The sequence below is a fragment of the Rana temporaria genome, chromosome 4 (genome assembly GCF_905171775.1).
Source record: "Rana temporaria chromosome 4, aRanTem1.1, whole genome shotgun sequence".
Lineage (NCBI taxonomy): Eukaryota > Metazoa > Chordata > Amphibia > Anura > Ranidae > Rana > Rana temporaria.
Genome location: NC_053492.1, coordinates 158367417 through 158381430, shown reverse-complemented (window position 1 = coordinate 158381430; position 14014 = coordinate 158367417). Strand labels below are relative to the sequence as shown.

At 40.8% G+C, this 14014-nt stretch overlaps 1 protein-coding gene across 6 annotated transcripts in view; it reads right to left on the bottom strand.

Moving 5' to 3' along the window:
• Nucleotides 1–14014, bottom strand: part of LOC120936705 (schwannomin-interacting protein 1) — a 541245-nt gene that overhangs the window by 27047 nt on the left and 500184 nt on the right. For all 6 annotated transcript variants that reach the window (XM_040349262.1, XM_040349263.1, XM_040349265.1 and 3 more), the window contains 3 exons: nucleotides 12201–12319; nucleotides 3067–3184; nucleotides 231–428 (listed from right to left, as the gene is read on the bottom strand). In XM_040349262.1, coding sequence (XP_040205196.1) covers nucleotides 231–428; nucleotides 3067–3184; nucleotides 12201–12319 — 435 coding nt within the window. The remainder of the gene's footprint in view (nucleotides 1–230; nucleotides 429–3066; nucleotides 3185–12200; nucleotides 12320–14014) is intronic.

Below are 14014 nucleotides of genomic sequence, written 5' to 3'. Positions count from 1 at the left end.
ACTCCAAAGACATGCTGGTAGGTTAATTGGCTCCTGTCTAAATTGGCCCTTATATATTGTATATAATGAGTTTGCGTTAAGGGACCTTAAACTGTAAGCTCCTTGAGGACGGGGACTGATGTGAATGATGTGAATGTACAATATATATATATGTGTAAAGCGCTGCATACAATTGATTTCACTATATAACTACCTCTAATAAATAAATAATAAATCTAGATCTCACTTACTAGATCCGCAACAGGGGACTTTTTTCTGTTTTGTTTCTCTACCTCCACCTGCATCTTAGCCATTGGTTTCACCATAGCCAGAGCCATCTTTGCTTCTGCTTGCAGTTTCTTCTGCCTGGAGATAAAATCCATGTCTTCAAAGGATTCGGACTCCTCCTCAGTAGTGTCCCGGTCTGAGTATGAAGAACTCTGCTTGCTCTGTAGGAGAAAACAAGTATTGATTGCCATCATGAAATTTGGCAAATGAGTAATACAGTAAACTGGCTAATGATGTATTTCCCATATAGATGTGTCAATGTAGCTTTTTGAGCCAATGTCACACATATACTGTACATACTGCACATAGTTTCACCACAGTGAGCTTTCAGGTAAGAGGTATCTTACTGAATAGTATATACTGAAATAGACTCCTTCCCTTGATATTTGGCAATTTTATGCTTAAGCACAAAAGCAGCTACACTTACCCAAAGAATGTAAGCCAATGAAAAAAGGGTACATACACTCAAGAAGCTACATTCTCAAAGAAGTGAATCACAAAATTGTAAAACAGCATCACAAGTCCCAAGTCCCTAGTCATGATGACCACCACATCCCCCAGGCAACCCAGGACCCCCTCCAGACCCCCCCCCCCAAAAAAAAACAGAGCTGGGGAATTCACCAATCCCTAGCTAGTCCCTCTACCCCCCTATCTATGAGCACCTGCAGACCAGACTGGACTGAGAGGGGTACCCAGGGCAACTGTGATCTAGACAGCGCTCCACCTTAGTGACCTAATTACCCTTGTTATGCACCCACCAATTCTCCTGCTGTGGTTTTTAAGGTGGAGGGCTGTCTAGATCACAGTTGCCCTGGGTATCCCTCTCAGTCCAGTCTGGTCTGCAGGTGCTCCATAAATTGGGGTGTATTGAGACTAGCTAGGGGATTGGTGGTTTCCCCAGCTGCTTTTGGGGGTGAGGGTTTTGGGTTTGGGAGATTGGCTGTCCTGGGGGAGGGGGATCATTCTGGGTTGCTTAGGGTAGCTATTGGGTGTATGTACCTTAATTTTTCATTAGTATACATGGTTTGTGTGGTTAGACCCACCCTACATTATACAGAGCGGCACCACCTTGGTGTAGTAGATATTGCTGCAGGGCTCCCATAACCAATATTTTTTATATAACAGAAAAATAAAGGGGATGCTATTGCTGCAGGGCCTCTACAAATTCTTTACTGGTAAGCATGGCATATATCTATCTGCTCCTCTATCCTTCACGGAGATGGTAACCTTGAACCTTCCCTTTTTTAATCTTTCTACTAGAATTGTCTCTCTTTTTGACTTTTAGTCATAGTATCTATGACTAGCTATCATAACTAGAGGGCTGAACCTGTACAACACCATGCTGTACAGGCCACTGATAAAATTATTACTGCTCAGTTTACCTGGTAATATCCTCAATGTCCTTCGCAGAAAAAAGTTTGTATAGTCTATTTTCTAATGACAATCCTATAATTCTTAGCAACATACCATTCCCAATTCTGTGTCAATTCAATTGTAGAATACATAGGGCTTCCCTAGGCAGCAGTAATGAGCAATTTAATAGTCAGTACCACACAGTGTGGTTGGTTAACTAAAATTGTTTCTATACAGAGCTGCACCAGATTTTGCACTCCCCATTTTAAGTAAATCAACCTCAGTGATTTTATTATTTAAGAAATGTAATATTCAGAAAGAGGAAGGAAATATTTAACAGCTTATATGTTAGCTACAGTGCCGAAGCCAATTCAGCCATGTGGTAGAAAGGCGCTGCAATGGCCAGTCTTATGAACTGTGCTACACTTTTAGTGGTTTTACACTCACTGTATGTTTTTTCAGATGAATCATGGTAGTGATCACAGCAGCCAACTGGACAGTGTGGGATCCACTGAGGTAGTAAACTATGGGCTAGATTCAGAGAGAGTTACGCCGGCGTATCAGTAGATACGCCGTCGTAACTCTGAATCTACGCCGTCGTAAATTTAAGCGTATTTTGGAAACCAGATACGCTTAAATTAGGCTAAGATACGAGCGGCATAAGTCTCCTACGCCGTCGTATCTTAGGGTGCATATTTACGCTGGCCGCTAGGTGGCGCTTCCGTTGACATCGGCGTAGAATATGCAAATGAGTTAGATACGCCGATTCAGAAACGTACGTGCGCCCGGCGGATTTTTTTACGTTGTTTACGTAAGGCTTTTTCCGGCGTAAGGTTACTCCTGTTATATGAGGAGTAACCAATGTTAAGTATGGACATCGGGACAGCGTAGAATTTTGCGTTGTTTACGTCGTTTGCATAAGTCGTTCGCGAATAGGGCTTTGCGTAAATTACGTTCACGTAGAAAGCATTGACTATTTGCAACGTGATTAGGAGCATGCGCACTGGGATATGTTCACGGACGGCACATGCGCCGTTCGTTAGAGACGTCATTTACGTGGGGTCATGTTTTATTTACATAAAACACGCACACCTCTTCACAATTTGAATTTGGCGCGCTTACGCCGGCAGATTTACGATACGCCGCCGTAACTTAGGGCGCAGGTTCTTTGTGAATCCAGCCCCAGCCTTACTAAGTTACGGCGGCGTAGCGTATCTGAGATATACGCTGCACCCGCACAAACTTACGGCAGGCTATATGAATCTAGCCCTATATATATATATATATATATATATATATATATATATATATATATATATATATATATATATATATATATATATATATATATATATATATATATATAATGTAATGTCCTTTTCTACCAATCACTGAAAGTTAAAAAATAAATGGATATGTGTCTGGAAATCGTGTACTTAAACTCACCATTGGAGATAACGGGGTGTCGAGGCTTGTTTCAGTTTTGCTGTCATCTGCATCACTGTCCTTGTCACTCCCACTATCATTTACAAAACAGATCTGCAAATTCATCCCACTTTGAAGCCTGAAAATGAAAATGTGAAACATTAATTGCAATGATTCAGAACATTTCTTTCCAGGGCACGTGGCAAATGCATAAAATGGCAGATAATGACTGTGTCGTTTTGGGACATAGTTAAAGCCGTATGAAACCCAAACATTTATTAAATTGCAGAATAACAATTCTTAGATGTGATGGCTACATACTTTTTTTCCCCTTTAGACCCCTTTCACACTGGGGCGGAGTCAGTGGTAAAGTAATGCTTTACCGTCATTTTTGCATAGGTATTCGGCCACTAGCGGGGAGCTTTTAACCCCCGCTAGCAGCCAGTAATAGGTTAAAACTACCCGCAAATCGCCGCTGCAGTTCGGCCACGCTGCCCATTTCTTTCAAAGAGCAGGAGCGGTGTACACAGCGCTCCTCCACTGCTCCCAAAATGCTGCTTCCAGGAGGTTTTTTATTGTCATGCCAGCGCATCAAAAACGTATAACGGGTACTTATTGATGCGCTCTTTCTGCGTTTTCAATGCTTTTTAACACGGGATGCGAGTTTTCGGTGCAGTTTTTTAACTGACCAAAAATGCAGCAAGCAAGATTTTTTAACACCACAACGGAAGTGCAATGAACCAGTGTGAAGACATACATATGTAATAGTTAGGCCGGCTTATCAGTAGATAAGCCGACCTAACTCAGAATCTACGCCGACCTATGTTTAAGCGTATGCTCAAACAGAGATACGATTAAACATATCTAAGATACGACGGCTTGCGCCGTCCTATCTTAGATTGCAATATTTTGGATGGCCGCTAGATGGTGCTTCCATTGTGGTCGGCGTAGAAGATGTGTATTAGTTTGTACGCCGATTCAAACACGTACGCCCGGCCGCCGCAGTCGATTTACGCCGTTTCCGTAAGGCCTTAGGAGGCCTAAAGTTATTCCACCTATTAGGTGGAATAACAATGTTAAAGTATGGCCGCCGTTCCCGCCGCAAGATTCGAAATTTTAACGTCGTTTGCGTAAGTCATCCGCGAATCGGGATTTACGTCGTTTACGTCCACGTCAAAATCAATAGGCCCGTGCGGCATACGTAACCGCAATGCACACTGGGAAATGTAGTCGCCCGGCGCATGCGCAGTGACAAAAAAACTTCAAAAACGGGAGGTCAAGCCTCATTGCCATTAAACACGCCCCCCCCAACCCATTTGAATTAGGCGCCCTTACGCCCGCCGCATTTACACTACGCCGCCCTAAGTAAGAAGGCAAGTACCTTGTGAATCATGTACTTGCCTCTCTTACTTAAGGCGGCGTAGTGTAAACACGCTAGGCTACGTCGACCTAGATTTGCGCGCCCCTACCTGAATCTACCTAATAGAATTTAAAGGGATTCATTTTTCTTGAGGTTTTCTTGCGCTAAAGGTGCCAAATTCATGTTATTAAAATTCATGATATTAATCAAAAAGTCGAATACAATTATATATAAAAAAAAATATGTATATTTAAAAAAAACAGTAATTTGGGGTTTTAGCCAAGTGCATTGTGAATTTTCGGTTTCGGCACTAAAATTTCCATCCGGTTTCGGCTCTAAGTTAGTGTGATATTAGGAATGTGGCTGTTTACAATCCTACACAGCTGCTTAGGTGACTATTAGGGACTTCTGAAGCTCACTAGCCAATGCACAAAATGGGATTCTGTATATTTTTGCCAGCATCCTAATTTTAGGCTGTGATTTTTCACCTTCTATAAAATTTGTCATTTTCAAAAGTGACAGTTCACTGGTTTGTATGGTAGTTATACAACTAAGAATACACACAACAAATTAATGGCACTGCCCAGAAAATGAATGCTTCCTAATTCCATTTACCAAACTACACATTACACATTTAAGGAAGAATACATTATACTTAGTCATTTACCATAGAAAACGAGAGATCTGGAATCTTTTCTGTCTCTGGCTGTTAGCCAATAGAGTGTGGGCTTTTGTAACCCAGACAGCTGCCAAGCACATTTTTTCATTCTACTTGACATATACGTCGCCAGCTGCACTATGCTGTTGCAGTTAATAATGATGGAATATAAAGAAGTTCTGAACCCAATTCAGAAACACAATGCAGAGTCTACCATTGATACACATACAGTTCATAAAACACACTTAATCCTGAATCTACAACTAGATGGTGTATCACATCATTTCTACACCATAATCTAGAGCAGGCATGTCCAAAGTCCGGCCCGGGGGCCAATTGTGGCCCCCCTGGTGATTTAATATGGCCCCCCTGGGGATTTGGATATATACCGTATTTATCGGCGTATATCGCACACTTTTTTGCCCTGAAAATCAGGGCAAAATCGTGGGTGCGCGATATACGCCGATACCCGCGCCGAGTTTTGAATACTGCGCCGACATATACCGAGCGCAGTACACTCGTGTATAGTTGGCCAGTCTTGGCTTCTTCCGCGGTCACGTCCTGGACGTACAGGACGTGAGCGCGACAGTTGCCGAGCCTGCCCGAGTGTACTGCGCTCGGTATATGCTGGCGCAGTATTCAAAACTCGGCGCGGGAAACGAGCGGGGAGGACGCGAAGACGCCGCAGAAGGACGCTGGACCCGCCGAAGAAGACACAGGACCCGCCGAAGAGGACACCGGACCCGCCGAAGAGGACACCGGACCCGCCGAAGAGGACACCGGACCCGCCGAAGAAGGACACCGAAGCCGCAGAAGGACACCCGAAGCCGCAGAAGGACGCCGGACCCGACGAGGCCGCCGATGGACGCCGCGCAAGACACCAAAACTGTAAGTACAAAAATAACTTTTTTTCCACAGGATTGGGGGTCACTTTAGGGGTGCGCGGTATACGCGGGAGCGCGTTATACCGCGATAAATACGGTATATAGCCATTGCAGCCTCACATGTGCCCTGGGGGCCACAAAAGATATATACCGTATTTATCTGCGCTGCCTTGGAGGGGACAGAACGTGCGCCGTCAGATTACATGAAGAGAATCTCCCATTTACTCGGCGGCGTCTGTAATAGGAAGTCCCGTTTCCTAGGATGCCATTGGATTACTGTTCTGTTTATCATAGGAGGCGGGACTTTGTATTAAAGGGTCACTAAAGGAATTTTTTTTTTTAGCTAAATAGCTTCCTTTACAGTCCTGCAGTCCTGGTTTCATGTCCTCATTGTTCGTTTTTGCTTTCATGTTGCTGTAAATCCTGTCTGTTTTGGACACTTCCTGGCTGTCTGTTTCCTGATAACCACAGTACTGGGAGATTTCTCACGGTGGTCACTAATCAAGGAGGTGTGATTACTGTGTGTAAAACGAAACTGGATTGGTGCTGAGGAGTTTTAGACAAAGTATCACTGCTCTCTATTGGCTGACTGCCCTCTAGTGGCTCTCTGTACATCAGAGAACCAGCAAACAACAGCAAAAACGAAACTACACTGCAGGCACATTATATGATTGTTTTTTTATCCATTTTTAATCATTTTTAAAAGGAATCAGTTAACTATTATGTCTCTATGCCCTGTAAACAGTCATTTCAGCTAAAAAAAAAAATTCCTTTAGTGACCCTTTAAAGAGGCCACGAGTAAACAAGAAATTCTCCTGTTTGTAATCTGACGGGCACTTGTCCCTTCCTGTCCCCTCCGAGGCTGCACTGATGGCAATGGTAAGGCTGCATTGATGGCAATGGTGAGGATGCATTCATGGCAATAGTAAGCCTGTGCGTGTTATACGCTGATAAATATGGTATATCCAAATAACACACCCAAGCTCACCCTTAGTCCTGAGCAGCGCTCTGGATTTGTTGGGGCCACAAAATAAATATATACAGTATATCCAAACAAAACGCCCAAGCTCATCTCTTCACCAAACACAGCCACAAAGGGGAGATAATTCTTGTTGGGCAGTGTATTAGTGCGCGCACAAACACACTTGGATAGATTTTTATGGTTCAAAGAATGTCAGGCCAAATAGTCGGCCCTCGAGCATGTTCACTTTATCAAATGTGGCCCTCTTTGAAAAAACACCCCTGATCTAGAGGGACTGCTAGCAGTATGGAATTTCCTTTTTTTTTTTTAACAGAAGGAGGGGTTGATTTAGGGTGGGTACACTATAAGAAAATCAGACGAACAATCGTTCGGTTTTCCAGCAAGTCGAAAACGAGGATGTAAACAATACTCTCAAAAAATTCATATTTCCTGTTAAATGTTTCTGATCATGCGCAGTCTTTCGTATCTGATTTTTCTCATGCAAAAACCGTATGAAAAGAGTATACACTAAACGGAAATTGTTGGTTCTGCTCATGTACAAAAAAAAATCTTAGCCCTTTTCCCGTTGAAAAGATTTGTTTGGAAAGTTGATAGAAAGTTGTGTACGTACTAGACGAAAATGAAACAATCATGCCTCGTATAGGAATTTTTGTTCAGATTTTCTTATAGTGTGTACCGCACTTTAGTAAAACTGGAGCACTCAGGGAACAATGATCAGTGACATCACACATCCAGCCACGCCCCCCCCTACAGTAAGAAACACACAATAGGACACACTTAACACCGTTAGCGCCCCCTAGTGGTTAACCCCTTCGCTGTGAAAATGACAATGGTCCCAAAAATGTGTCAAAAGTGTCCGATGTGTTTGCCATAATGTCGCAGTCACGAAAAAAAAAAAAAAAAAAACGCTGATCACCGACATTACTAGTAAAAAAAAAAAATATTAATAAAAATTCCATAAAACTATCACCTATTTTGTAAACGCTATAACTTTTGCGCAAACCAATCAATAAACGCTTATTGCGATTTTTTTTAACAAAAATAAGTAGAAGAATACGTATCGGCCTAAACTGAGGAACAAAAAAAATCTTTATATCTTTTTTGGGGATATTTATTATAGCAAAAGGTAAAAAATATTGAATTTTTTTCAAAACTGTTGCTCTATTTTTGTTTATAGCGCAAAAAATAAAAACCGCAGAGGTGATCAAATGCCACCAAAAGAAAGCTCTATTTGTGGGAAAAAAGGACGTCAATGTTGTTTGGGAGCTACGTCGCACAACCGCGCAATTGTCAGTTAAAACGACGCAGTGCCGAATTGCAAAAAGGGTCAAGGTCCTTAACCTGCATAATGGTCCGGGTCCTAAAGGGGTTGTAAAGGATTTTTTTTCCCCTAAATAGCTTCCTTTACCTTAGTGCAGTCCTTCTTTACTTACCTCATCCTTCAATTTTGCTTGTCCTTATTTCTTCTGAGAAATCCTCACTTCCTGTTCTTCTGTCTGTAACTCCACACAGTAATGCAAGGCTTTCTCCCTGGTGTGGAGAAAGCCTCTTGAGGGCGGAGGGGGCGAGCAGGAGTGTCAGGATGCCCACTAAAACACAGCTCCTTTCTCTATCTGCAAAGTAGAGAGTGTCCTGCTGGCCCCCTCCCCCCTCAAGAGGCTTTCTACACACCAGGGGGAAAGCCTTGCATTACGGTGTGTAGTTACAGACAGAAGAACAGGAAGTGAGGATTTCTCAGAAGAAATAAGGACATTTAAAAGCAAAATGGAAGGATGAGGTAAGTGAAGGAGGACTGCACCAAGGTAAAGGAAGCTATTTAGGAAAAAAATTTTTTTCCTTTACAGCCCCTTTAAGTGGTTAATAATCGAAAGCAGGTATAAAGTAGAACTCTAGGCAAAACTTTTTATTTTTGTTTTGGATAGAGCAAGGGAGGGTCATAACTTGTAAGGTTTATATTTGCCACCTGTGTCACATTGGGGAGACTTACCTTCACTTCCTGTCCCATAGCCCATAAAGAAGTGAGAGGAAATCCCTGCAAGATAAGGTATTCTTTTGGGGACCCCCAGGTCACCAAAACAAGTGTCTCCATTGGAAGATTTCCCCTCTATTACTTTTCTGGGGACAACCCAAAATTTGTGATTTTTCTTTACTTTCACTTTCAATAACAATAAACAGAACAGAGAGGGGACACAGCAATAAAAAGTGACAGGTGTTCTAATCCTTCTCCACTCTATCCAACACTAAAAAAAGTTATACTTCAATTGTGATTGGCGGCTGCAAGAAAATGCTTCATTCATACACAGTTACAGTATCTCACAAAAGTGAGTACACCCCTCACATTTTTGTAAATATTTTATTCTATCTTTTCATGTAACAACATTGAAGATATGACACTTTGCTACAATGTAAAGTAGTGAGTGTACAGCTTGTATAACAATGTAAATAACAGTTTTACTCAAGAATGATCACATCAAGTGCAACGTTTCAGAGCCACACAGGACCCCTCGTCAGGCATGTGAACATGACAAAGTGGTCCTGCATGGCTCTGAGATGTTGAACCCCCATGTTCTTGATGTGATTGTTCTTGAGTAAAAAACAGTTTGGACTTACTCTGAAGATCCATGGTGTGCAGATAAATATATACACTTATATAAAAAAGCTCACCAGGATAAAGCACCTCAAACACTACTATTGCAAAAAACAGTACAAACTCATTGACCAAGTCAGTCAGCTACCCAAGAGGAGGGAACCCCAGCCCCCAAACATTCCCCGACCCTCCATCCCTCCCAAGCAACCCTCCCCCCAATCCAGTGTCCCAAAGGGAGACCCTAACACCTGATCTCCCCTCAATAATGTAGAAGTAGAGCAGAGGGCTACAGATAAACAGGTATAACCTTAGTAAGAGGATTTGATTAATCTCTGTGTATCACCTGGGACTAGTACTTTCACTGGGTAAATTACAACCACTTTAAAGACTGAAAAGGACCTACAGTGTGTAGGTTTGTGAATATCCTCCAGCATTATAAACTGATAAGCAAAAGAGGTTTGCAGATTACAAATGGGGGTGGCCTGATGGTTTACAGCAGGGATTTGCAATTAGCAGACCTCCAGCTGTTGCAGAACTACAAGTCCCATGAGGCAAAGCAAGACTCTGACAGCCACAAGGACGACACCCAGAGGCAGAGGCATGATGGGACTTGTAGTTTTGCAACAGCTGGAGGTCCACTAATTGCATATCCCTGGTTTAAAGCTACGACGTGATAAAATACAGACGTTAGGCTACATAACCTGTATGCTTTTCAACCTGTCATTTTTAGTTTTGACTTACCTTTAAACAAACAGCTTCAAAGAGCAAGAATAATGTCCTATTTTCCATTTGCAGTACATGAAGACAAAAAAGGAACTACTGACTATAAGCAACCTAGGCATAAAGTTTATTCTTTCCAGACATTTCTAGGTATTCCACATTGGGAACTGAACACAGGTAACATTTTAATAGATAATTATAATTTGATAATTGAGTTTCTGTACCAGTACCATGGACCACCAGCAGCAGCTGCATAGTGTTTGGTGACAACGTGCAGAATATATTTCCTCTTTGGCTGTTTGGACAAATTATATACCCATTTATGTACAAAACTATTCCGTGTTTATTGGCTCACAATTTCCAATTCGTCAGAATATGCATCATTCAGAATAACGATGCAAGAATCCAGTCCGCAGGAAGCACCTATAACAGTGTTCTAGGGCAATTCCAAGTATTGTACCTTTGTACTGCTGAATAGGTTTTGCTATACAAATGTACTTAGCCACATCTGTATTTATAAATTCATAGAAGCTGTAAACTAAAATATAATTCAGAATTTTTTACTTTGCATATACGTGCTACATAAACCATTAATAACAGTAATCACAGATCTAATAATAATAATTATCAGAGCTCAGGTAATTAGTGGTTTTCTTTCATGCTTCCACTTCCACTGAGTAGTAAAGTGGGATAACAGCAATCTATCAGAAATAACACTTTGTAACCTCTCATAAACTCATCAAATTGAAATAAAAATCCCACTATGAACTCCATAAGAAAATACACTCCGGAATAAGTACTATCCCCAAAGGGCTAAAAGTAAAAATGATATCTCTTTTAATTCACAGCTCCTATGAATTCCCAGAGATTCGTTAATTCAATTAGGAAAGAAAAGAGTGTTATTAATTCCTTCTGAAAAGGAGTAAAAGTGGAAATCCTATTGTATGCATAATAGACATATGCAATTAGTTTTGTTCCGAATTCAACGAAAACCATTTTTGTTTCATTAATTCTCCTTTATTCATATTTTTAATTACAAAACACAGACAAAACAATAATAACAAAAAAAAAACATAAAAAAAATCATAAGAAAAAAAGCAAACACATAACAAATAACCCCCCCCCCCCCTATATATATTTAAATATACGAACCTGTTTTAAATTTGAATATTCAAGAATTCACAAACTTGGAAATTCACAAATCTGAAATAACTAACTAACTAATAATAACTTAACTGATGCTAACTATTAAATTTTAGGTATTGGAATTTCCTTCTAAATTTGGCTGTTAGTGAACTTAACAAATACAAATGTATCCAAAGTTACAAATTATCCGAAATAACCAATGCCGTATCCAAACGAATGGAACGTAACAAATTAAAAATAATAAAAAACAATAATAATTTAAAAAAATATATATTATTTATTATTAATTCATTCTGTTACATTTGTTTAGATGCGGCATTCGTTATTTTCGATAATTCATAACTTTGGATAAATTAATATTCATTACGTTCACTAACAGACAAATTTCAAAGGAAATTCCAGTACCTAGTTAGTTATTATTAGTTCATTAGTTAGTTATTCTTTTGAATATTTGGATTTTTTCTTTCTTGATTTGATGTCTAATGCTGAACATTATTCACTAATATAAATTGGCCCATATCCTGTCCCCCAAACCACAATGTCTTGGACAGGGGTCCACAGCTCCTGGCACATGTGATGGGGCGGGCAAGCAATCACGCTCCTAGCAAGGGAAGTAGCATTGTTTCTCCTGGTACTTTGTCTATGCATGCTGGAGCACACACCATGTACACATAACCAATTTTACTGGTCAATCTCTGCTCCTCATTGCATGTGTTTAAGTACACCTCGAACCTGCATTTTCAATGCTCTCCTTTGGTCTACACTGGGAAACCTTCAACATGGCAATATTAACATGGTAATGAAACAATAGCACGTACCTGGAAGACAGACTGGGCTTCCCGCTTTTGCTACAACTAGTGTAGATGCCAGGGCCATCATCGAAAAAACTCCCAAGCGCCAATTTTTGCCTGATAGATTCTCTTTCATTCTTCTGCGCCTGAAATATAAATCAGGAAAATATGAGCTGTCACAATCCAATCTCGGAGTATATTTGTGTGTATTTTTTCTGAGTACTTGTTTCATTTTCCATTACGTTTATACATATATAACATATTGCACATAAATCTGTAATTGCATCAAAAACCTCACTCCAATAAAATAAATATTTGCTTGGTTGCCATAGGTGTGTGTAGGACGCAATGGGGGTTATTTACAAAAAGCAAATCCACTTTGCTCTACATTCAGATAGGAGGTGTTATGTAATATTTCTATCACTTTATTTGTTTCTGGTTATTTAGAACCCCCAACAGTATATATGTTTTTTTAGCAGACACCCTAGGAAATAAAAATGGCGGTCATTGCAACTTTTTTATCTTGCACGGTATTTGAACAATAATTTTTCAAACGCCTTTTTTTGGAAGAAAAAAAAAACAGCTTCATGAATTAAAAAATAACAAAACAGTAAAGTTAGCCCAATTTTTTTGTATAATGTAAAATATGGTGTTACGCCAAGTAAATAGATACCTAACATGTCACGTTTTCAAATTGTGCACACTCATGGAATGGCGCCAAACATCAGTACTTAAAAATCTCCATAGGCGTCGCTTATTTTTTATTTTTCTACAGGTAACCAGTTTAGAGTTACAGATTAGGTCCAGTGCTAGGATTGTTGCTCGCGCTGTAACACATGCGGCGATACCTCACATGTGTGGTTTGAACAGCGTTTACATATGTGGGTGGGACTTGCATGTGTTCCCTTCTGAGTGCGACCTACCGGGGACAGGGGCGTTTTAAATTAAAAAAAAATACTTTTATTTTTTATTTTACTTAATTAATTTTTATTTTTGCACTTTTTTTACATTTACATTTTTTTGATCACTTTTATTCCTATTACAAGGAATGTAAACATGTGACAGGTCCTCTTTATTGAGAGATGCGGTGGTCAATAAGACTCCACATCTCTCCTCCAAGCTGGAAAGCATGAGATTGTGAAAAAACATTCACCGATCTCATGCTGACAGCAGCGATAGCGCCTTTGTTTACTTCCAGGTACCCGGGCGTGATGTCATAACATCGCGCCCGGGCCTCCAACGGTCATGGAGATGACTGGTGACCATCTGGTCACCAGACATCTCTATGCTTCTCATCCTAAATCATTAGGGACAAAAGGGAGATTAAATGATTTCATACAGTAATGTAATCTTACAGATTACAGTGTATTGTATGTGTTATGTTTTTTGTACTTTTTTAATTTGCCGCCAGGCTCCACTACCATGCGCTGCGATGCTCACAGGGAACGGAGCCCGGGAAACAGTACATCAGCGGAGGACACAGCCCGCAGACACAGGGGGGGGGGGACATCACAGGATCCCGGTGACAAGGTAAGTAACCTGGACCAGGATTCTGCAATACAATCCCGTGTGTGGCTAATGGTACTGAAACTTAACCCCGAGCCACACTCTGGATTACTGCCAGGGAGGTTAAAGTGGATGTAGACCCTCACATATACCCAGTGAAGTGAACATCTTCAGATGATACACAGAGATGAAACAAATCTTCCTACAGAATTTTGACTTCCTCATTCCTCAGTGGGAGTTGATTGGAGGAAAGCCCCCCCCCCCCTCCACATAGGCAGAGGAAGAATGAATGCAGAGCTATGTTGTGAATAGACCAGCTCACTGCTAATCTATTT